This window comes from Vigna umbellata, chromosome 8, assembly GCF_029865625.1.
Source record: "Vigna umbellata cultivar VRB3 chromosome 8, Vumbellata_1.0, whole genome shotgun sequence".
In the NCBI taxonomy this organism is placed as follows: Eukaryota; Viridiplantae; Streptophyta; class Magnoliopsida; order Fabales; family Fabaceae; genus Vigna; species Vigna umbellata.
In genome coordinates this window covers 48,088,320-48,110,280 of record NC_142172.1, presented here as the reverse complement: position 1 = coordinate 48,110,280, position 21,961 = coordinate 48,088,320, and the positions used below count along the sequence as shown (strand labels likewise).

The 21,961-nt window shown below is 34.2% G+C and overlaps 3 protein-coding genes and 1 pseudogene across 3 annotated transcripts; 2 read left to right on the top strand and 2 right to left on the bottom strand.

The window, feature by feature from the left end:
- Positions 1-244: 244 nt before the first annotated feature.
- LOC148194847 (caffeoylshikimate esterase-like) lies at positions 245-3,756 on the top strand. Its single transcript, XM_088096334.1, has 8 exons — positions 245-370; positions 465-497; positions 637-763; positions 872-1,018; positions 1,183-1,313; positions 2,784-2,921; positions 3,004-3,102; positions 3,180-3,756. Exons 1-8 carry the CDS (start codon positions 368-370, stop codon positions 3,468-3,470), a joined length of 969 nt encoding a protein of 322 aa, XP_087952460.1. The 5' UTR covers positions 245-367; the 3' UTR covers positions 3,471-3,756.
- Positions 3,757-4,234: 478 nt separating this feature from the next.
- Positions 4,235-9,907, bottom strand: LOC148194846 (spliceosome-associated protein 130 A). Its single transcript, XM_088096332.1, has 4 exons — positions 6,731-9,907; positions 5,806-6,297; positions 5,410-5,565; positions 4,235-4,718 (listed from the first exon to the last, which is right to left on the bottom strand). Exons 1-3 carry the CDS (start codon positions 9,743-9,745, stop codon positions 5,428-5,430), a joined length of 3,645 nt encoding a protein of 1,214 aa, XP_087952458.1. The 5' UTR covers positions 9,746-9,907; the 3' UTR covers positions 4,235-4,718; positions 5,410-5,427.
- Positions 9,908-11,263: 1,356 nt separating this feature from the next.
- LOC148194845 (uncharacterized) lies at positions 11,264-15,357 on the bottom strand. The gene is made up of 10 exons (XM_088096333.1): positions 14,999-15,357; positions 14,852-14,917; positions 14,559-14,739; positions 14,177-14,373; positions 13,863-13,913; positions 13,661-13,752; positions 12,991-13,118; positions 12,101-12,192; positions 11,855-11,959; positions 11,264-11,695 (listed from the first exon to the last, which is right to left on the bottom strand). Exons 1-10 carry the CDS (start codon positions 15,305-15,307, stop codon positions 11,558-11,560), a joined length of 1,359 nt encoding a protein of 452 aa, XP_087952459.1. The 5' UTR covers positions 15,308-15,357; the 3' UTR covers positions 11,264-11,557.
- A 3,084-nt stretch (positions 15,358-18,441) lies between these two features.
- Positions 18,442-20,395, top strand: LOC148194844 (cationic peroxidase 1-like; annotated as a pseudogene).
- The last annotated feature ends 1,566 nt before the right edge of the window (positions 20,396-21,961 follow it).

Genomic DNA, 21,961 nt, shown 5'->3' with positions numbered 1-21,961 from the left:
AAAATCTGTATGAGTGATGAAAAAAAACAGAAAAACTAAGGCAATTCTGATGGAGAAGATATTGGAAAATAATAAATTAATAATTATGATAATTAGTTAGATATTAATTATTAATTAAGTAGTATAACTAATAATAAAATGTGTGTGGAGCAAGGCTAAGGAGGGAGAAAGTTTGTTTGGTTTATGATTTGATGTTGTCTGGTTTTGGCTTGCTGCCTCTATAAGTGGAGAAACTCATGTCATTCTATTTCCCACTCTTACGTGTTTCTTTTCCTGAATTTCATGCACTCTAATCTTAAAATCTCTCTCTCTGTCTCTCACTTCACTCGTCTTTTCGACTCTCTCACCCAAAACAAAACCTTTCTTCATGGTTTCTCTCTTTCTCTCCATCTCTCTATCTATAAATATCATATTTTTCTTCATAACCGATTTTCTTTCGCTGTTCTTTTTTCTTCTTTCTGCAGGCCACTGAAACCTACGCGATCAAATACGAGGAGGTAACGATCAACATCGAGACACACATATGTGTGTGTGTCTGTCTTATTATCTTGTCTTATCTTGATCTTGCTCAGATTTTTCAAAACAAAAATTCAAGGAAATCTTAACGTGGATATTTGATTTTTCTATATTTTTAAGGAACATATACTGAATTCACGAGGGTTGAAGCTCTTTACATGCCGATGGCTTCCGGCTAATAGGAGTCCGAAAGCTTTGATCTTCATGTGCCATGGCTACGCCATGGAATGCAGCATCACCATGAACAGTATAATCACGCGATTACCCTCTGAACGTTATTCGTTCGTTTTCTTTCCATCTTTCAATGGAAGTTGATTCGGTTCGTATTAATTTTCTGCACTTTTTCTGATTGCAGGCACGGGAATAAGGCTTTCACAAGCGGGTTTTGCGATGTTTGGGATTGATTACGAAGGACATGGAAAATCAGAAGGGGTTCCTGGTCTTGTTATGGATTTTGACAGCGTCATCGACGATTGTTTCCAACATTTCTCCACAATTTCTGGTTTGCTTCTTCTCTATTTTAATGTCAAATTGTTGCCTGCCACTGAGGTTGTTTCCTTGAACGTGTTTTCCAACCCATGACGTGGCCGATTTGTCGCTTGGTGAATATGTTTGTGAATGAAGTTGTCTTTTTTTGTTTTGTTTTGTGAATGATTGAAACTGCAGAAAAAGCAGAGTACAAGAACAAGATGAGGATCTTGATGGGTGAATCCATGGGAGGAGCTGTGGCACTTCTTTTGCATAGGAAAGAACCACAGTTCTGGGATGGGGCCATTTTGGTCGCACCCATGTGCAAGGTTTGATCCCTTTCTCCACTTTTTTTTTTTTTTTGTCCTTATTCTGTAAGCACGTCTTCTGCCAAATCCGCACATGTGATTCGTTTCATAACTACACTGTTCTTGTTGCTGCTATATCTAATCATTCATTGAGTTTAATCAAACATAATAGTGCAAAATTTTACCTAATCAAATAATCATTCATTGGCTTCGTTGACACGTCTGATCATTGGTGTGTTCTGTGATTTTCAGTACCCAGAAAATTTGGACCCAATGAAATTCAATGTCGATTTGCATACACTTTTCTTTTCTTCTCATTTACCTATTCTCATGGTTTCTTTCTGGGAATCTATTCACTGCTATCTTTTTCTTTATCTTTCCCTCAGAATATTACAGGCATAATAGAAAATTGCTTTTACCAGATAATAACTTAAGAGAGACGCAAAATTATCGACATAAAAAATACAGAGATGGTTTGTGAGACAATCACGTAAGAGATAGAAAAAGATTGAAAAAGATAGTAAATTAATTTGTATGTCACTCTATCTAGATAAGGCGCCAGAATCTTTCCTTTTTGTTAATTCAATGCATCAATACTTTTACTATCAATCGTTCTTGTTCTATATGATTTATAGCAACCGGAAAAATTTATCGCAAGAAAAATAGATATATGGTTTTGTTTTCATCAAAATTTATTTATTTATTATTATTAGAATGTATAGAAGATAAAAGATATATTCTTATATATTAGATTTGAGTTTATTCGTAAGTTAAAAATGAAATGAGTGGATCCGTTTGACCGATACTAATATTTGACATCGAAGGTCTTTGACTTTTTAGAAGCGTTGAATAGCTCCTTGGTACGCATCGTTCAAGATATTTTTAAGCTAAACCGTTTTATATTCTTGTGATGATGCGTCAGAAGCAGAGAATACGCAGCCTACGTTTTTACTTTAAAAATACACCCACGTTTTGAAAATTTCAAACCCAATCAAGAAGAACCACAACATAATTATAATGAAAAAAAGTTAATAAATATATACGAATATTATTCGATTGAGTGACAGTAGAATATAAAAGAGTATAGACTTATATTGTATATATTATTTATTTGGTTGAGAATTCAAATGGGACTCGTTAATTCATAAGTTTAGAAATAATATATACTAAGTTTCACATTGTGTAGAAATAAGAAAATAGGATAAGACGAAAGATCATTAATTCACAATATTAAGGTTTTAGGTAAAGAGAATACTATAAGTTTATTGAGAGTCTATTTACACGTGGAACTCATTGTGTAAGTCTAAGTCACATATTGGGTAGAATAAAACACTGTATAAAGATGAAAAACACATTAATTCATAACACTAAGGTTTTGAGTAAAAAATAGTGTTAATCTTTATATGGTTTATTTAATTGGTATTAGAAAATCACTTGTTTAGTATATATTTTGTTGATGCATTAAAGTGAATATTTGTTAATAAATTGCAGATTGCAGAAGAAATGAAACCAAACACAATGGTGATTAAGGTATTGAATGCATTAAGCAAAGTTGCTCCGTCGTGGAGAATAGTCCCAGGCCCAGACATAATTGATATTGCCTTCAAGGTGCCTGAAGTCAGAGAAGAGGTATTTCATAAGATTTTTTTTTTCTTGCAGAAGCTGACTATTTTCTTTGATAAAGTTTTGATGCATTATTGTTGTATTGCAGATCAGAAAGAACGAATATTGCTATAAAGGAAAGCCTCGGTTGAGAACAGCGTCGGAACTTCTAAGGATCAGTAGAGAAATTGAGGGAAGACTGCATGAGGTAAATTTGGTGAAGTAAACAAGAAAGACGTATTGAATTGAATTGAATTAATGGAATATGTTGAATTTTTTTGTTAGGTTTCACTTCCTTTTCTGATTTTACACGGTGAAGAGGATCAAGTGACGGATAAAGCAATTAGCAAACAGCTACATGAAGTGGCTGAAAGCTCTGACAAGACACTGAAGTTGTACCCAGGAATGTGGCATGGTCTGCTGTATGGAGAGCCACCGGAAAACTTGAATATTGTATTCTCGGATATTATTGGGTGGATCGAGAAGAGATCTCAGTTTGGAAATACAAGATTGGAGAGAGAGTTGAAAGGAGAACATGAACATGAACATGAACATTTGGTCAGGTCTGATCTCTAGAGAATTCCCCAACTCTCATTTCCAAAACAAACCTAGAGAATAAGGTTATAGCGCACAACATAACATAAACCTGAACACCAGAATTGTTAGAGCAAAGGGTCGTGTATATGGGCCGGTGTACAGTTTCAAATCAGTTTATAAAGGAACAAATGTCTCAATTTCCTATTGTCACCACTCTGTATAATAATTATTTCAAATAATCTATGGTTTGTATGTTAGGTACTCATTGCATCAGCATATGCATTTTTATTCATAAATTTATAAAATCACTGTTATATTTCACTTACGAATTTGACAAATTATTGCAAAACTTAATACACGAAATATTTCACCTGTTTGACCATGTTATTATGTTTATAACACATCAACATTTATTGAATATTTTTGTAAACAACAATTAGATTTAAACTGAAAATCAATACTATACAAAGTACTATTTGATTGAATTACAATATAATTGATGTTTTCTTTAAAATAAAAAGTCGGTGGTTGAATCGATTAATTTCTCCACAAATTAATCTATTCCATTTCGGAAACACCTTTATCAGAGTATAAGATCGCAAAAACTTTCGTAACCCCAATCAGCAAAAAACCATTACGAGATATGCATCTTTCAGTTACGGTACTGGCAAGATCTGAAGGGGAAGGTCTGCTTCGTATTTCATTTTTTACAATAACCAACACCCAATAAGAACGTTGAAAAAGCAAGCACAGAAATTCAACAAAACCCCAAATGAGGGCACCCCAGTTTCTCAACAATTAAATAAATAAATAAAAAATCTCTAACCATTACTTTCGTGCATAATGTTTGATGATGAATTTTGATAGGTACATTAAATGCAAGTGTTTAATTTTGGAAAACTAGAACTAACTTTTCGTTGAAATGGTAAAGCAGTGATAATCTACACTAAATTTCAAATCCAGTTAAATCAAACATCTCAGTTGAGTAAAAGAGAGGGGTTGCTGAGTGAGTTGTAGATATGAAGCGATGTGGCACGTTATCACATCCACAAAGCGTGATAACAGTTAACTAGGACTAATTACAACATAAATTGCCAACTGAGGCTTGTGGGTTTGACTCCAATACAGAGTAGAGTTATCGCCAGGTCCCTTCCCCCTCCAATTAAATAGGACTAGTAATCACCGTTCCCCTATTAATGAGATACACGAGCTTACTTCACTTTGTTAGTATTTGACCTAGCTGCAGCGGGCAAATGACCTACTAGAAAAACACATTTCCACCATGACCTGCTTGCAACACCAAAACACAGTACAAGACATTCATCAAATCAAAACTCTCAGTGACTAAGCAACTGCAAAATTATTCATGATTAGTTATCATTGTCATCATCTTAGGCAAGACCCACATGGCAACAGATGGAAGTAGTTTAATTGGAACACAGGTCATCTGTTTAAACAACGCCTATAACATGGGTTCTAACCTAAGGAACAAAATATGTTGCGTCTTCTATTTCCCTCTTGTCCATGATTATCAACTAATTAATTAACTACTACCAAATGTGTGGGATGGGGGGAGTCTACTTCTCCTTAGCTACCACATAATTGAAGATCCAAATCTCTAAAGCGAAGAATTTTCCTTTAATTTTTTATTCAGCAGAAAATAAAGAAAACAATCCTCGGCCAAGACTACCTTTAAAAGGAGATAGTCCAGATGAGGGGTTGGAGGGTATCCCATTAAAGAAATTAGCTTGTAAATATGTCTAACAGTAATACCTCATTCTCTATTAAGGATATCTAAACTCTTTAAGTATAAGATCTGCATGAGAATAGAAAGGGGGACAAATCCTCATGTTGATAGTGGTCACAATGTTGGAATTATCCACCTCAAATAAAATTACATCTCATGTATTGGTTATAAATCTATTATAACAACGGTAGAACAGTCAGGACCAAAATAGATAAAATTAGGGAATCATACCTTTCATGCAACCATTTCTTAAATAATCTTATTTCTCACTTCCTCGAGTTTCTTCAGTATCTCTCCAGGGGTTCTGTCCAATTCATCAGCAATTTTTCTCTGCAAATCCATTGGCAATGTTGGGAATTGTTCGCATAGATCCCCATCAATAACATCCTACACAATAAAGCAGGACTATCAGAAATTTGAAAAAAAATTAATGCTACGTCCAAAAAAGCACAAAAAACAAAAAGAACATTTTGGTGTGCACATGTTTAATAGTGACAGGATGAATGGCTCTTTGTCAAGCAGGAACAGCAATGAAAATATAGAAAGGGGCGATGCTCTTATCCAACAGATTGCAGATAGCACTTTTCCACAATTTCATAGAAGCAATAAACAGCATATCAGGCATACCTTAACGGGAAAATATGAAGATCTATATGCCATGTGGTCTCTTCCGCACAAAGGTGGGTGATCCTGTCTCATATGCATCTCCAAATGAGAAAAGAAGTCAACATCATCTCGTGAAGTAAAGGCATGTAGAGCACCAACACTTCCCATAACTGTTCCAAATACAATGCACTCTCCACCACCTGGTATGAGAGAAGCCTTTTGCAAGCATGTGACCACATCACCAACATGAAACTGTACAATTTCTTCCACCTTATTGGGAGCTCCATTCAGCTTTCCTTGCTCCCACTTGATCCTACCACCAGTAGGATCTTCTTCTATCTCATCTGAAACATCCTGTGGCAGCCGCACAAAATAGATATTTCCAAACTTGTCTGCGCCTGCCATGGTGTCAAAATCTATGTGGTACGATGCAGTAAGCCACCTTGGAACACAATCATCGGCAAATATATAAAGTTGGTTTTCGTCCCGCCTATACTTGCAGTAATGGAAAGACTGGAGAGAAGAAAGAAAAAAACACAATTAACTGAAGATTTTATTCAGTGAACTGAAACATGTAGTGCAGCAGCACACTGGATCCAAGAATAAGCACTCTATCTATTTGCAAAATTAAGAGAGAATAAATTCACAACAGAAAAGCCTAAGTCAAGTCTTTCCAAAATAGTATAATACCCACGGAAGTTTTGTATAAAAACCAAATCAGTTATATCAAATTATATCAATCAAATGCTACCAGAAAGCTCAAGACACCAAATGTGGATATTCAACAGCTATGGATTTACCACAATTCTAAAACTGCGGTGAATGCATCCACCGTAATTAATGCATAAATTAAGATACCAATTAGCAGTGATAGAAACCCTTCTATGGTTCCACATGAGAAACCAGTACGAACGTAAACTACATATGGATATAATATAGAACATACCTCTTGAACATCACCAACATAAATTCGATCACGATATGCCTGAATAGAGACAATCGTGTTGGGGAATAGCTTATTCTCACATTTTCTTAACAGACGTCTTTTTCCCAAATCATATAACCTGAGCACAGGTCCTATCCCTGCAAGTAATCTTCCTTGAAACTGACAGAGAGCAAGAGGAACACCTTCTACCTGTGTTTTGTGCAGAAGTTCAAGAGATCTTCCATCCTCTACAAACCTATAAATATGAATAAATCCTGCAGTTACAGTCCTTTTGGGCAAAAATTGAAGTCCCTTTGCCGTCCCAACAGCTAAAAGGGTTCCATATTCCTTATCATGGAAATTTACTGTGCATATGCTGAAAGCAGCCTCATTCTCCTGAAGCTCCAAAAGACATGTTGTATTTCCTGTCCTGGGATCAAGAACTCTGATGCATGAAACCCATTTCTCTGATTCAGCTTTTGGATAGCCATAGTGTTCATCAGAGAGGGGATCATCTTTATCTTCATCATCACCACCATTCTCCATTTGGTCTGCACTTCCAGTACCATTCTCCCCGGCTTGAGCAGCCTCAAAACACTGTTTCCTAGCAGCTTCACGCTCTTCTGCAGTTAATGCTCCCTGATCACTCTCAATCATCACAAGGAGTTTTCGTTTGGGTTGCAGCACAAATTTCCTTGGTGTGTACCTTAATGGAATTACAGTTTCATTAAATGTTTCTCCTAACCTTTCTATGGTAAAAATTCTCAAGGCCTCGCCAGCAACAGCAACTACACCTTCTACACACTGGTCAGATGAAAATGAAGCAGCATATTCAAGGGTTTCATACGAAAGGGGTGTTAAAAGGAAATGTCCTTGGTGAATATAACCAAGCCAGGGTCGACTAGACAAACAAAGCATAGCCCGCTTGCCCCTCACAATGATGAGAAACAGCTTTGGGGCTCTCAATCCTAAGAACCTGGAACGTGAATCAGAAAGCTGACCAGTAACCATATCCACCACAGTTCTAAACAACACACCATTCTGTAACCCAGCATTCAAGAATAGGCTAGCAGGATGATCTGCACCATCCTCACCACCAACAGAAGCTTGAACTTCAAGAAAAAGTAGAGATTCTGGAGCTGAAGAAACACTCTGAACGCTTAGTGCCTGCATACAATCATCAGGATCCAGTGATAAGATGCGGATGGTCTTGTCGTATGAGCCAACTGCAAGAAATCGAGATCTTTGTCTGCCTTCGGGAACTGGAGCAATGTCTAAACAAGCAACATCTCCAGACATTTCATGCTTCTCCACCTCCATCAACTGACCAGTTACATCTACTTCAAAATATATAAGCTCCCCTCCACTGAGTGCAATAACAACCTGAAGCCTGTTTGATCCAACTTTTGAAATTGTCCTCTTTCCAGGTGTTCTCCATTCATTAATACGGCCATCCTCCCTGATATGCCTAATACCATTTGGGTGAACCTGCATGAGAGAATCATCTCCTATCAAAGAAACAGCAAGGGAGGGAGTCGTGTCAAGAAACCCACTGTCACTAACTTCTTCAACAGTCTCACCAATGGAAAGCACAAGAGTTGCGTTTGTGAATGACACAACAATGTAAGCATCAAACTCGTCAATAACATTCTTCTTCACCGTCCAAACAGCACTTGGTATACCAGGAAGCTTGGACACAGCCATCTCACTAACCGCTAAACCAGTTCTCAAAATCCTCAAAGACGACCTAGGACCACGTCCACAGAGAGTAAAAATCTGAGGAGTTTCCTCTTCAAAGAGATTACTGACCTTCATATCCATTATTGGCATTAAACTCTCAACCTGGTCAATCCTGACAAGGTTTTTCAGCCTCCTGGGCCGGAAAAACACAGGCTGAAAACCTTCCTCGGTTTCCATTAGCGTGGCAGATGATGCCTCCACATCATCCTCATCCCCTATAGACTTAAATTGATACAAAGCATGGTTCCCAAACTCTGAGGCAGCAAATAAGAACCCTGACTTCAGCACACACATCGAAGCAGTAACAGGAATAGTATCAAAATATTTAATCTTCAATTCAGATACACGGTCATTGTTGTGTTCCAATGTGACCTTAAAAATATCCCCATACTCCGTCTGCAGGAGGAAGAAGAACATGCTCTTCAGTTTATGCATGGCAGCCGAGACAATAAGCACGCCACGCTCAGCCGGCAAGTCGTTTCGCCGTGGAATCACAGCCCTAACATCAGGATGACCCTGATTCTTATAAATAACAAAATTTTCAGCACAAACAAGCACCCCGCTAGGACCATCACCACCCCCAGGAACAGTAACAAGCAAATTGGCCCCATTATCAACCTGCTCGGACCACTTCCGCGAAACATGGTTGAGCCCAAGATCAAGCTCATAAAAGGTCAAATGCTTCTGAGCCTCATCAGCAGCCTGACCAGTGGAATCCTGGTCGGCCTCAGAGTAGTCCAATTCAATAGCAGCAAAAATAGGGTTCTCAAAGCCACAGTCAACACCGCAAATTGAATAAACTAAAGTGTGCGATTTATGAGCTTCTAAAGGGGAAGAAATGGTTAACCTAGCAGCAGTGTCCCTATTCAAAACATAAACGAGTTTCTGCTTCTCGCAGGCGCCAATCATAACGGCCCTACCCTTTGGATCGATGGCGAGGTACTGACCTGGGACAATTCGGCGGCAACCAGATTTTCCGAAGGTTTCTTGGTGAACTTTGTCGAATACGTTTTTCTCTTTGTTATATTCGAGGATTACGATGCGGCCGGAGTCGGAGCCAACGACGATGTAGTCCTTCTGAGCGCCCATGAGGCGGAACTGAGCGAGAGAGCGAATGGCGCCGAAGATTTCGACGGAGAGGATGGTTTGGATCCGGCCATTGTCGTCGGGACGGAGGAGATCAAGGACCTTGCCTCGGGCGACGACAATTTCCTGGCTCTTGCCGCCGGAGAAGTTGCCGTTGATGGCACAGATGATGCCGGTGGGACGCTGGAGAGTGAGACTGTAGAGATACATGGTGTAGAGTGGTTAGGGTTTAATTTAGGGTTTTGGTTTCAATTGAACATTCACAGTAACAGAGTCGCTGGTGAAGAAGATGGAATAGACTCGTTACGATATCATATCAGTGTGAGTAAGCAGAGCGGGACTAAAAACCCTATTTGGGGTTTGGCTACGCTTTCCCCCTTCACTTCCATTCTATACACTATTATTAAATATTAAATTAAATATATAATAAAATCAGTGTTCTTTTATTTTCTTTTTAAAAGAAGGAAATAAAAATTTTATTATTTCTTCAGCTCCCCTTGATAACAATTTTTATTTTTTTTAATCTTATACTCTACTCTGATGTAATACAAAATCCCTTTATCATCCTTAATGTTTTTAGTCATAGATCAAACAAACATTTTGTAACTCTAAAATTAATCTCATCGAAGTAGCACTTCGAAAAAATTTCAGTATTATTTATACTTAATATATAATAAATATGTTAAGTGTGAGATTATCAGAATTCATATATTCGTATTGAGATTTCGAAAGTAATTTAATAATTAGTAAGACTGTATCAACATATTTATCGAATGCCGCATTTGAAAATACTACTACAAATTTATTTGATCTTTTAGTGTTTATAAGAAAAAAATTAATATAGATTTTATGATATTAATAATTTTTTTAAGTAATATTTAGACTAAGATGCATACTATGGTATTATTGTATAATGTATCTTGTTGAATATTAAATTCTAGACTTGTGGATAATAATATATAATGATTTTTTGAAATTGGCATATTATAATATTTTTATTAAAATATTAATTTAGTTTCTTGAGTTTTGTTAGTTCAATTTAATTTTTGTCTGTATATTTAATTTAATTTTTACGTTCATTATTTTGTTCAATTTAATTTTATTTTTTTTAAAATTAAATAATTTTGTCTACTTTTAATTTAAAATCAAATCAAATTTTTATATAAATGTTATATTGATATTTTTAATTAAATATTTTTAATTTAGAATTAGAGTTAGTTTAAAATTATAATGAATTAAATATATCTAGTTTAATGTTAAAATTGATTTAAAATTAGAATGAAAATTTAAAAAATAGAGACTTACACCATAAGTTTAAAATTTTAAATTAAAAATTCATTAAATTATTTAATAATTTATATGACTTTTAAGTTACAGATAAATTAAATAGTTTAATAAAAATACCAAATATAACACTCTGCTCATGGTTTTACCGCATGCTAAAGGGGAGGGGATCATGCAACACTAAACACAGAAATTGCTATCATCCGTGGGACTGATAAGTGAAAAAATGCAGTTCATATGACTGCATCACCACGTTCTATCAAAGATGAACACACTACAAAAAGTCGACACCATCATTTCTACCTCACTATTGTTGTGCTAGTTTACGTGTGATAGATTGGTGTGTGAAATTCAGTATGGTGGTTAAAATGCTAGAGAAGATTCTATTCGGTTTTTACAAGATAATTATAGGGGAACCTTTTTAGTAGGTCTAACATCTATTGCTTCCATGAATATATTCATGTTCTCATTAATTTTTATCAAGGTTCTTTGATCTGTACAAGTTCAATGTTCTCGGATGATTCTTCTTAACAAAATTTAAGCTCATGAAACAACCAAGGAAAAATAAGTTAAAACTAACGCAGTCACATACATTTGAAGAACCAAGAAAGATTGAATGTAAAAATGGAACATTCTTCACTATATATATCTGGACGGTCTGCATGGTATATAGGCACACTCATAGCTTCAATGGGCAACGGAGAGATACGTCAAAGCAGTGTATTAAAATTCTTAGTATCATATTAAACATGCCTTGAATGCTTTTTCCAATTCCTTAGCATCCAAGTTTTTCCCAATGAATACAATTTTGTTTATCCTTGGTTCATCCGCACCCCACAACCTCTCAGGTGATCCTTGAAATATGTCATGAACTCCCTGTAAAAAAAAATTGATTAATTCCACGAAACTGAACATGAATGATAATTGTCAGAGACGATGGGTTATAACAAACAACAATTAGCCCAGTGGAAAATTTAAGGAATTCATTTGAGATCCATGAGGCAACCCCTTCACGGTAAAGGAATTTAAGCTTGCCTGAAAGACAAATCTCTCGTTCATTCCTTCAACAGATAGAAGACCCTTCATCCTATAAATGTCATCACTCCGATCCAGTAATAAATTACCAAGCCACATGTTAGCCTGAAAAAGATAAGCCGTTTAGTAGGCAAATGCCAACACTGACTTTTTACATGTACATAAAAGAATGAAAGGCATTCCACAGCCATCCAAATGGAAAATAGAATTTGACACACTTAGCATTAAGTATACGTCATGTCTAACCTTCTCAAGGTCTAAGCTTCCTTCACAAACTATGCTGACGGATGACACACCAGGATCGTGAGTATGATCATGAGAGTGGTGATCGTGGTGTTCTGTACACAACAAATTGGATATTATTTCTAACAAAGTTAAAATTGTAAGCAATTTGAATCACTATTATATATATATATATATATATATATATATATATATATATATATAACAATTATTAAATGTGTTAGGACCATTATATTTTATTAACTAATTTTATAAAGTCATCTAATTAAGTGAATAGGGTTAAGGATATATATGTCATGAAAAATATATTGTGTAAAGACCAGCAATAATTTTAATTTTAATTTATTGAGGGGTCAAATTATAATTATTGAATCTAACCAACAAGGGTTACTTAAAAGGTCATAGTCTCCATCTGTGAGCACATCGAATCATTCTTGTTTCTTTCTCTTTATCCCATCAGAAAAGAAAATATAGAGAAAACTAAAGGTGCTCTCTACAGAGAGAATATTAGAGACCAATTCTTATTAATTGTTTTCAATGTCTAATACTTCACTTCAAGTATGCTTCCGCTCTAACGGGTATTGGGAACTGTTTAGATTAAGGGTTTGATGCTATTAATTATTGATGTAAATCATAAAATTCTAACAAAAATGACATATTCCACAAGCATGTCCTTATGAATGATGAATTAAGAAGCTACTTGTTAGGAATTGATCCCTATCCAAATGCCAAATCTAGAGGGAATAATAATTTAAATGTACAGGCTTCCAAGTAAAATGTGTAAACAACTAAATCTACACTTGTAAGACTCATAAGACCACCAGTACGTTGTGACTAGAGCTACAAACAAGAAAATGGCTTGTACACGACTCCAAGAAAAAAATAAAAGGTACCATGCTTGTGGTCATGGTGATGATCATGGTCATGGTGCTCATGCCCGTGGTCATGGTGTTCATGCTCGTGGTCATGGCTATGGTCATGATCTTCTTTTGCACCTTCATCATTAATGGAATTCTCAATCCTTGTAGAAGATCAAGAAAAAACAAATTATATATCTAGATTTAGAAAGATACAATAATATTTAAAGCAGAACATTTGAAATATCCACGTAAGATTATGCATTACATAGTAACAGAGCAAGAAATAAGACAATGACACAGGAAAGTGAGTACTGCTATGAGCATTGTCGCCAGTGAGGATAATAATTAACACGAATAGTTCTCAGATTTATATTATTAGGGACTAGGAATAGTAAACCGACAAAAAAGTTTCAGTATAAGACTGGGATATTATAATTGTTTAAATATGAGAGTACATAGTCACGAAGGAATCATATGATTAACAAGAAACTCCTTGTGCAGAGAACTAGTGAGCCAAATTTAGATTGCCATTTTCTTAAACAATTCAAATTATAACTGTTTATATATGAGAGTGCATGATCACGAAGGAACCATATGATTAACAAAAAACTTCTTGTGCAGAGAACTAGTGAGCCCAAATTTAGATTGCCATTTTCTTGAACAATTCAAATATAGTAAATCAGAAACAAGAACAAAAAGCTACCTCTCCAAATCAAAGCCCCCAATGCCAAGAACATAATCTAAGTTAACTTTTCCATATTCTGTCCGCTTTAAGTGGGCCAAGCTGTTCATTTTCTGAATTAATGACAAAGCCACGTTCATTTGGGGCTCAAAATAATGAAATAAAATTCAAATTCAAGCTAAAACTGAACTCTTAGATACAATAGGAGGAGATAGACACCAACCCTTATCCGCTGGACCAAAGAAGCAAGATCTGGTTCACCAACTAGGTCAGTCTGGTGCAATATAAACAGGAATGTCATTAACTCAGGCATAAAGATAATATCCATCACATTCCATAACCTGGAATGTAGAATTTTATGAATAACTTCACATTGAATGTACGGAATGATAAGGTTGCCCATGCTACAATAAAAACAATCTATCCTTTAGCAGGTTGGCTAGTTGCCAAATCAAAACCGATATGCCTTAAATAATCTAAATGTTTCATTTCTGCAAAACTAAAGTCATTCCACAACAAAAATAAATCAGCCAATACCTTATTTATGATTATACGATCCGCATATGCAATTTGTTCCACAGCCTCATTGACCACACCTTTTGGCTTAACCTCGTCAAGATGAAAACCAGCATGCTTTGCATCAACTAGAGTAACAACACCATCCAATTTTACTTCATTAAAAATATTTTCCTCCGCATAAAAGGTCTGGATTATTGGCGCTGGATTCGCCAAACCTGTCGAAGTGCAGAGCACAAACAAAAAAACAATACACAAAGTACAATCATACACATTCGCAATAACTAATAAGTAAGTCCATGACATCTTCAGAATAAGCTCTACCAGCTCAAAACCTCAATTCTACACAATCATAGTACGAAAACAATTACATACACATACAAAAACAGAAGTTATTCGTTACCTGTAGTCTCAATAACAATATGGTCAAACTTTCCTTTCTTCTTAGCAACTAATTCAGAAATCATTCGGACAAGATCACCCCTCACAGTACAGCAAAGACAGCCATTGTTCAGCATCATAATATCTTCAGCACCAGCAGCTTTTGCCGCGACCAAAGAGCCATCTATATCAATTTCACCAAACTACAAATAATGCAGAGAGTAAGTTCGTTCTACAAACCAACACATTAACCGAAACAATCGCATTCAAAGTCACACAACCATAAAAATTCAGCAAACTCCGCAACACGAATACCTCGTTCTCAATAACCGCAATGCGTTTTCCATGCTCCGCTGTCAGAATATGGTTCAGCAGTGTCGTCTGTTCGGTTAAAGACGGTTAAGTATTCAGATTCCGCTGTGATTTTACTGAGCAGGAAAGTGAGGGAAACAGGATGAATACCTTGCCGGAACCGAGGAAGCCGGTGATGATGGTTGCCGGAATGCGATTGTCAGGGGGGATTACGGTGGAAACGTCGGAGTCCTCGGACTGAGGCGGCGCCGCGGTGGTGGCGGCGACGGTGAAGCGGCGAGCGGGCCTGAGAGGGAATGGTGCGGAGAGAGAGTGAGTTAGAGATTGGGAACGAGTGGTTGTTCTGCGTAGAAGAGGGAGGAGAGTGGTTTGAAGTGAGAGCGTGAAGGGTTTGGGATTGCGGTAAGCGAGGCCGAAGAAGCTGGATGCTACCTCAGCCGTGAAAGTTAAAGAAGACATGGTGAAGAAGACAAAGATGAAGATGAAGATGAAGAGTGACGAAGGAGAAAGAAGAACAGAGACACAAGGTTTAGATTTTTATGGGATTCTCAATTGCGTATTGGGCCTTGGTAAACCCAAAATACATTAATTGAAGTATTTCTTTCTGCACCTTCATAATTTCAATCTTCATTTGTATAAATGATTGTATTCTAAAATGTATACTCTATACTCAATTTTTTTATATTCTGCAATATACCTTTCTTAATAAAATGCAAAAAACATGTTTTAGATTATATATTTTAAACTATAAAAAATAATATTTTGAATTATATAATAAAATTTACATATTACATAATCTAAAGTACAAAATTTCAAAGATATACAAATTGAAATTATAGATATACAAGAAAAAACTCTCTTATTTATGGGATAATTTCTCTATATACTTTATAACTTTAACTTACATTCTTCTTAACTTTTTTTATTTAATTTAAAATATAATTTTTTATTATTGTATATATTTAATCCAACAAATACGTTAAGTGAATAGTTTAACAATGTTCATTCAATTGATTTAAAGAGATTGCATAATATGTATATAGAAAATGTTATAAAGCTGCTGAACGCCACTATCTGGGATTTAAAACAGAGATTCTAACAAATACGGTATGGGATAATGGATAAGTTGGATAAAAGAGTGTTTAAGAAGGTAAATTTTGGAGTTTTCTACAATGAGACGAGATTATCAGTAGCGCAGAAGACAGAAAATGCCATATAAATTTCAGAAAAACGGAGGTTGTAAATACAAAATGCATTAAGGAAATATCATAGGATAAGAGAAAAAACAGGCTTTAATTTCATTTCAAAACAGCAAAAATATGCCAAGATTTCATACCAAGAACTTGCCAAATCATATTTCTGTCAAGCTGAAAGACATCTCCAAGCATTTTAAATAAGAAATCTTCCGTGTCCTGGTGAAGCTGATCATGCTTCGAACTCGAAACATCTGGCTTATTTTTTTCAGCCAGATTCCGATCATTGGCAGCGACTTTGCATCCAACTTAGTTGGTTTCGTCGTCCGAGAAGACCCATTTGCTGATGGAGCAGGTCTAACATAATTCTTTCCAATAATGCTTGAAACAGTACCAGCCGAAACTGGACGAACTTTGGGTCTTGAAGTTTTCCTTTCTTTGATTTCTTCTCGGCAAACAAAAATAGTTTCACAGGATTCAGATATACATTTATCCATTCATCGAAAAGAGTTGTAAAATAAGAAAAACAAAATTTAGAAATGAAAGCGGGAGAGAATAGATAAGATAGGAGGGAAAAGAGAAATCCTTAAGAAAGCAAACCTGGGACCTTATTGGGCGGGAACATCCTTTTTTTTCTTTTATACATATAAAGGATTAATTATTAATATTTTATATATGTATAAATAATCAATTATTTAATTTTTTTTAACTATATAAAAAATCCTTAATCGAATATAATATAACAATAAATAATGATAATTAAAGATAATAAAATTTATATAATATAAACATTATAATACAATAATACTTTAAATAATAATAATGTATAAATTAAATATTAAAAAATATTTTTATTATTATCAATCAAATATATAATAATATAAATAAATTTATATCTTAATAATTAAGAACTAATAATATTAAAAATATTAATAATTATTATTATTATATTTTAGTTTAAATTATTTTTTGTTTTTTTACTGATTTACCTTATGGAAAACAACTTATCTGATGTAAATAGGTATACAAAATAAAAAAGCATGTTGATAAGAGTATTGAACCATATAAGGCAAGGTTAGTAGCCAAAGGCTACACACAACAATAAGGCTTAGACTTTTTCACCTATTGTCAAACTCACAACAGTAAGATTGATTTTGGCTTTAGCAGCTTCCAAACATTGTATTACATCAACTAGATGTAAATAATGTCTTTTTACACGGGGATCTAATGAAGAAGTATACATATCTTTTCCTCTTGGCTATAAAACAGAAAATCAAAGCAAGTTTGCAAGTTTTTGAAGTCTTTATATGGACTCAAACAACCCTCTAAACAATAAAATTACAAGTTGACAACTATTTTACTTTCTTTGGTCTACATACAATCAAAATCAGATTATTCACTTTTTGTCAAAAAGTGATTATGCTCATATCACCATATTACTTGTTTATAGATGATATAGTCTTGGCAGGTGTGACATTAAGGAAATCCAAACTGTGAATGCTCANTTAAGTTCTAATAATTTAACTTCAATAAATTTAAGTTTCTAATAATTTATCAATAAATTTAAGTTCTAATAATTTAACTTATCAGATTTCTAAAAAAAAATTAACATGTTTTTATGACAAATGATGAGAGACATTTTTATAAATTTATATAAAAAAATTAATACTATTTTCAGTAAAAAAAAAATTCAAGTAATTATTTAACTCATAAAATATTGATATCACATTCAACTCAAAATGTTAAAAAAATAAATTTACAATTTTTTTCATATAGCTTAACTTCCTATTTTTATTAGGGAGAATAAAACTCACTTCTTAATTGAACTTCTTAACATATATTATATTTGTCTTCTTGGTACACCAAATTAAAGAAAGGGATCTTGGGGAAGAAGGTTAAACAGCAAAAAAATGGACCAGCTATCACAGTAACAATGTCTTATTTCTTACAAAGTACATCTTTTCTCCTAAATTTCAATAAGCTTTCTATATAGTTTTCCTTCGACCAAATTATAGACAAAGGGATCATAACCCAACAAGTAGGAACCAAACTATAGTTTTTTTTTCTCTTATATTTGAATCGATCCAGCCTTATAGGTTGAGTGCAGATGCAGTGCCTTGCAGTGAAATCTGCAAGAATTTGATGAAGTCAAACATGTTTAGCACAATACAGCTAACTAACAACTTCATATTATACACGGTTTCGTAATTTCAATCATTTTTCCACGCCTTTGCATGTCTCTTCCTCCAATTTGTTTTAGTCAAATGATTCTTCCTCAGATATGATTCAATATATACACAATTGACCCGGAAGATATGGACCATATAGCTACATTAACCAAAATCATGTTGCAGTATATAAGAGTATCATTTCATGGCCATGATAACCAACAACCATTAATCTTAAAATTCTTGGCTTTTTGCAATGGCCACTACAAATTCTCTCAGTGTGTCTTTTCCTGGCTTCAAACTAAAACTTTGTCTGACTCTGATTGCATGTGTAATTGGGGTTACTTCAGCTCAGTTATCTGCTAAATTCTATGAAAAAAGTTGCCCTGGTGCTCTTGCCACCATAAGGAAAGCAGTGAAACAAGCTGTGCACAATGAGTTTCGCATGGGGGCATCCTTGCTCCGACTCCATTTCCATGACTGCTTCGTTCAAGCAAGTCTCATTTCTCTCTCAACACCATCATGTTTACGTATAAAAACTTTACATTCTAGCTAATTCCTCCATGGTGCATTGCTGCATGCATGAGCTACAATTAATACTCTATATGCATTCAGCAATGTCTAGAATAATGATCACTCTCCAAACTGAATGAGTTTATATATAAACACTGAATATGAAAAGTGAGTGTGTGTTGGTTGAGAGAAAATCAATTGACATTGATCTGTTTTGTTTTGGTATTACAGGGATGTGATGCATCTGTGTTGTTAGACGACACGGATACTTTCACTGGGGAGAAGAATTCGTTTCCAAATGCTAACTCTCTTAGAGGTTTTGATGTGATTGATAACATAAAATCAGAGTTGGAAAATGTGCCAAGATGTTGTCTCTTGTGCAGACATCTTAGCCGTTGCTGCGAGAGACGCTGTTTTTGAAGTAAGTACTTGCTACTTTATCTTGTTCGATTAAGGTTCGTAGATATGTTGCAGAATTCAATGACATGCATTAAAAGAAAGTGATTTCTAAGATAAGTTGAAATCATCTCAGCTTGGTGGACCAAGATGGGAAGTACCGTTAGGCAGAAGAGATTCAACCACAGCAAGTTTAGCCGAATCTAATTCAGACTTACCAGCTCCTTTTTTCGATCTCGATGGCCTCACCAGTGCTTTCGCCAAGAAAAATTTCACTGTCCAAGAACTAGTTACTTTATCAGGTAAAACACCACTGATATACAAAATAGCTTGTTCAAATGATTGATACGTTGGGAATTCAAGTTGGATAAAAATGAGAAAGTAAAACACTGTACATTGAAATACTCGTTAACTAGTTGTCTTACAGTTTTCTGTGGTGTGAATCTTTATATGGTTGAACTCATATACATAGATCCAACATATCATATACAAAATAGCTTGTTGAAATGATCATTGAAAATTCGAGTGTGAGTCACAACAATAGGATAAAAATAAGAAAGTAGAATCATATATAAAAATTAAAGACCCATAAATTGGAGACTTAATGTTATTTTAAAGAGTGGTGTGAATCCTTCGTACGTGTGCTTGTTTCTATCTAGTGAACCTCCTCGATGGATGCAACACGATAAAGTATCGATCTTGATAAACTTTTTTTTCTTGATGGTTCAGGTGGTCACTCAATAGGACTGGTGAGGTGTCGTTTCTTCAGAAAGAGGATTTATAACGAGAGCAACATCGACCAGACATTTGCAGAGGAAAAGCAACAAGAGTGTCCCTTCGAAGGTGGTGACGACAACTTAAGTGCTTTCGATTCGACCACTCCGTTCAAATTTGACAATGCGTTCTACAAGAACTTGTTGCAGCAAAAGGGTCTGGTCCACTCCGATCAACAGCTCTTCAACGGCGTCAATGGAACTAATAGCCCCACAAAGGATCAAGTAGTTATTTATGCGAGAAACATGGCAAAATTCAAGAAGGATTTCGCAGCTGCAATGTTGAAGATGAGCATGATGACCCCACTTACTGGTTCAGACGGTGAGATCAGGAAAAAGTGCAGCCGAGTGAATCCTCCTTCAACCTGACCAACTTCATCTTCAATTATATGTATTCAATCAAATAAAGCCTTCTTCTTTCCTCTGTTTCTCACCTTCAACTGTAATCTAATGCAATTTCTTAACTAAAGTAATCAATGAAACATATATATGAAGATTCTTGAAGTAAATGATTTAGTATATATTATCATAATTGCAAATTATATTGTAATTTATATGGTTCTATGATAAACTCATGTAATATTTACATGAAAAAGTCATAAATTTAAAAATATTTTGAGACACATAATTTTTTATACATTCGTTTAATACTATTCCTTCTTTTTTTTTTACTTTTTTTTCTGAAAAATTATAAAAATGTATTCTTTTAAAATTATCTTACCCCTATGTGAATTGAATGTACATCATGATATCCTTATTCATTAATGTGTTTTTATATATTGTTTAAGTTTTTCTTTTTTCTATATGATGTAAAACTCTAATCCAGCTAAATTTTCTGACTCTAAATTTTATTCAAAAAAATCCTTTATTTAATGTGACTCACACTTATAACCTAATATATAACAAATTAAATTAAAATAAGGGTGGGTGCATGCATGTGTTTGATTTTGAAGAAACTTAAAAAATGGCATAAATCCCAAAGCATATTGGGTGGCTTCAAATATATATTTACTATTGAAGCTAGATCATCAAATTCACTGAGAGATCTTTTCTAGGTTATATTATATTAGTATTATGAAGGCTTCTGTATTTGTGAAGAAACGCGTTTTTGCTTGACAGAGGGGCTGCGTAAGCCCTTTCTTTACACATTTTAAGATTTTGACTTCCCTTAAATCACGAGTATAGCATAAAATAGAATTACTCACGTAAAAAAAAATACAAAAAATTCTTTTTTTTTAATTATTTTATTACTTCTCATGTATCAAATGAATATAAATATGTCACCTCACCATACTACTTATACAACAAACTTTAAGGCTATTTGTTGTTTTTTTATAAAAAAAATGATATTTTAACACACAATTTTTTATTTATTTGACACAATCTCTTTTTACTTTTTAAAATTTTCATTTATGACCATTTTACTTTATATATATATATATATATATATATATATATATATAATGTCTATGGTACTACCATTTTAGTGTTTTCCTTCTTATCAATACAACAAAATATTAAAAAAAAAGTAATTTTAAAGACAAAAAAATATGTAATTTTAGTGACCTATATATAATGATGAGTGATGAAAAAATATATATATAAGAAAGCATGTGTTTAAGACAATATAAAAAATAAGAGAGAATCATTAATCTCACCAACTTTTCTTTGAATTTATCAAAATATTATAATTACCTTCTTGTTATGTGGTATCCTTAAATGGATGAGAAAAAAGAGCATATTTTTAATTTACAAGTTATTAGAATACCTTTGCACTCTTTTGACTTTTTAGTGTATATCAATACGTAAAATGATTAAATAGAAAAAAAATGCATGAACTCGGTCAATTTTTCAATAAAAGATATACGAGTTAGCTCATAAAATTATTTATAAGTAAATAATCATAAGAATTTGATATTTTTTTTCTTTCTTAATATAACGTGTCTACATATTATTATAGCCACTTAAAAATATACACATTTGAATGGAAATTCGAATAAAAAGTAATTTTTAGGGAAGAAATATTTAATTTATTTTCTAAATAATCGTGGTTTAATGTTAGACACACTA

Coding starts and splice junctions, on each gene's coding strand:
- LOC148194847 (XM_088096334.1), top strand. Junction 498..636: donor ACGCGATCAAATACGAGGAG/GTAACGATCAAC, acceptor TATATTTTTAAG/GAACATATACTGAATTCACG. Junction 764..871: donor ATGCAGCATCACCATGAACA/GTATAATCACGC, acceptor TTCTGATTGCAG/GCACGGGAATAAGGCTTTCA.
- LOC148194845 (XM_088096333.1), bottom strand. CDS start 15,307: ATGTCTTCTTTAACTTTCACGGCTGAGGTAGCATCCAGCTTCTTCGGC. Junction 14,918..14,998: donor GCTTCCTCGGTTCCGGCAAG/GTATTCATCCTG, acceptor TTAACCGAACAG/ACGACACTGCTGAACCATAT. Junction 11,696..11,854: donor ACGAGAGATTTGTCTTTCAG/GCAAGCTTAAAT, acceptor TTTTTTTTACAG/GGAGTTCATGACATATTTCA.
- LOC148194846 (XM_088096332.1), bottom strand. CDS start 9,745: ATGTATCTCTACAGTCTCACTCTCCAGCGTCCCACCGGCATCATCTGT. Junction 6,298..6,730: donor ATGTTGGTGATGTTCAAGAG/GTATGTTCTATA, acceptor TCTTCTCTCCAG/TCTTTCCATTACTGCAAGTA. Junction 5,566..5,805: donor CTTCATATTTTCCCGTTAAG/GTATGCCTGATA, acceptor TTTATTGTGTAG/GATGTTATTGATGGGGATCT.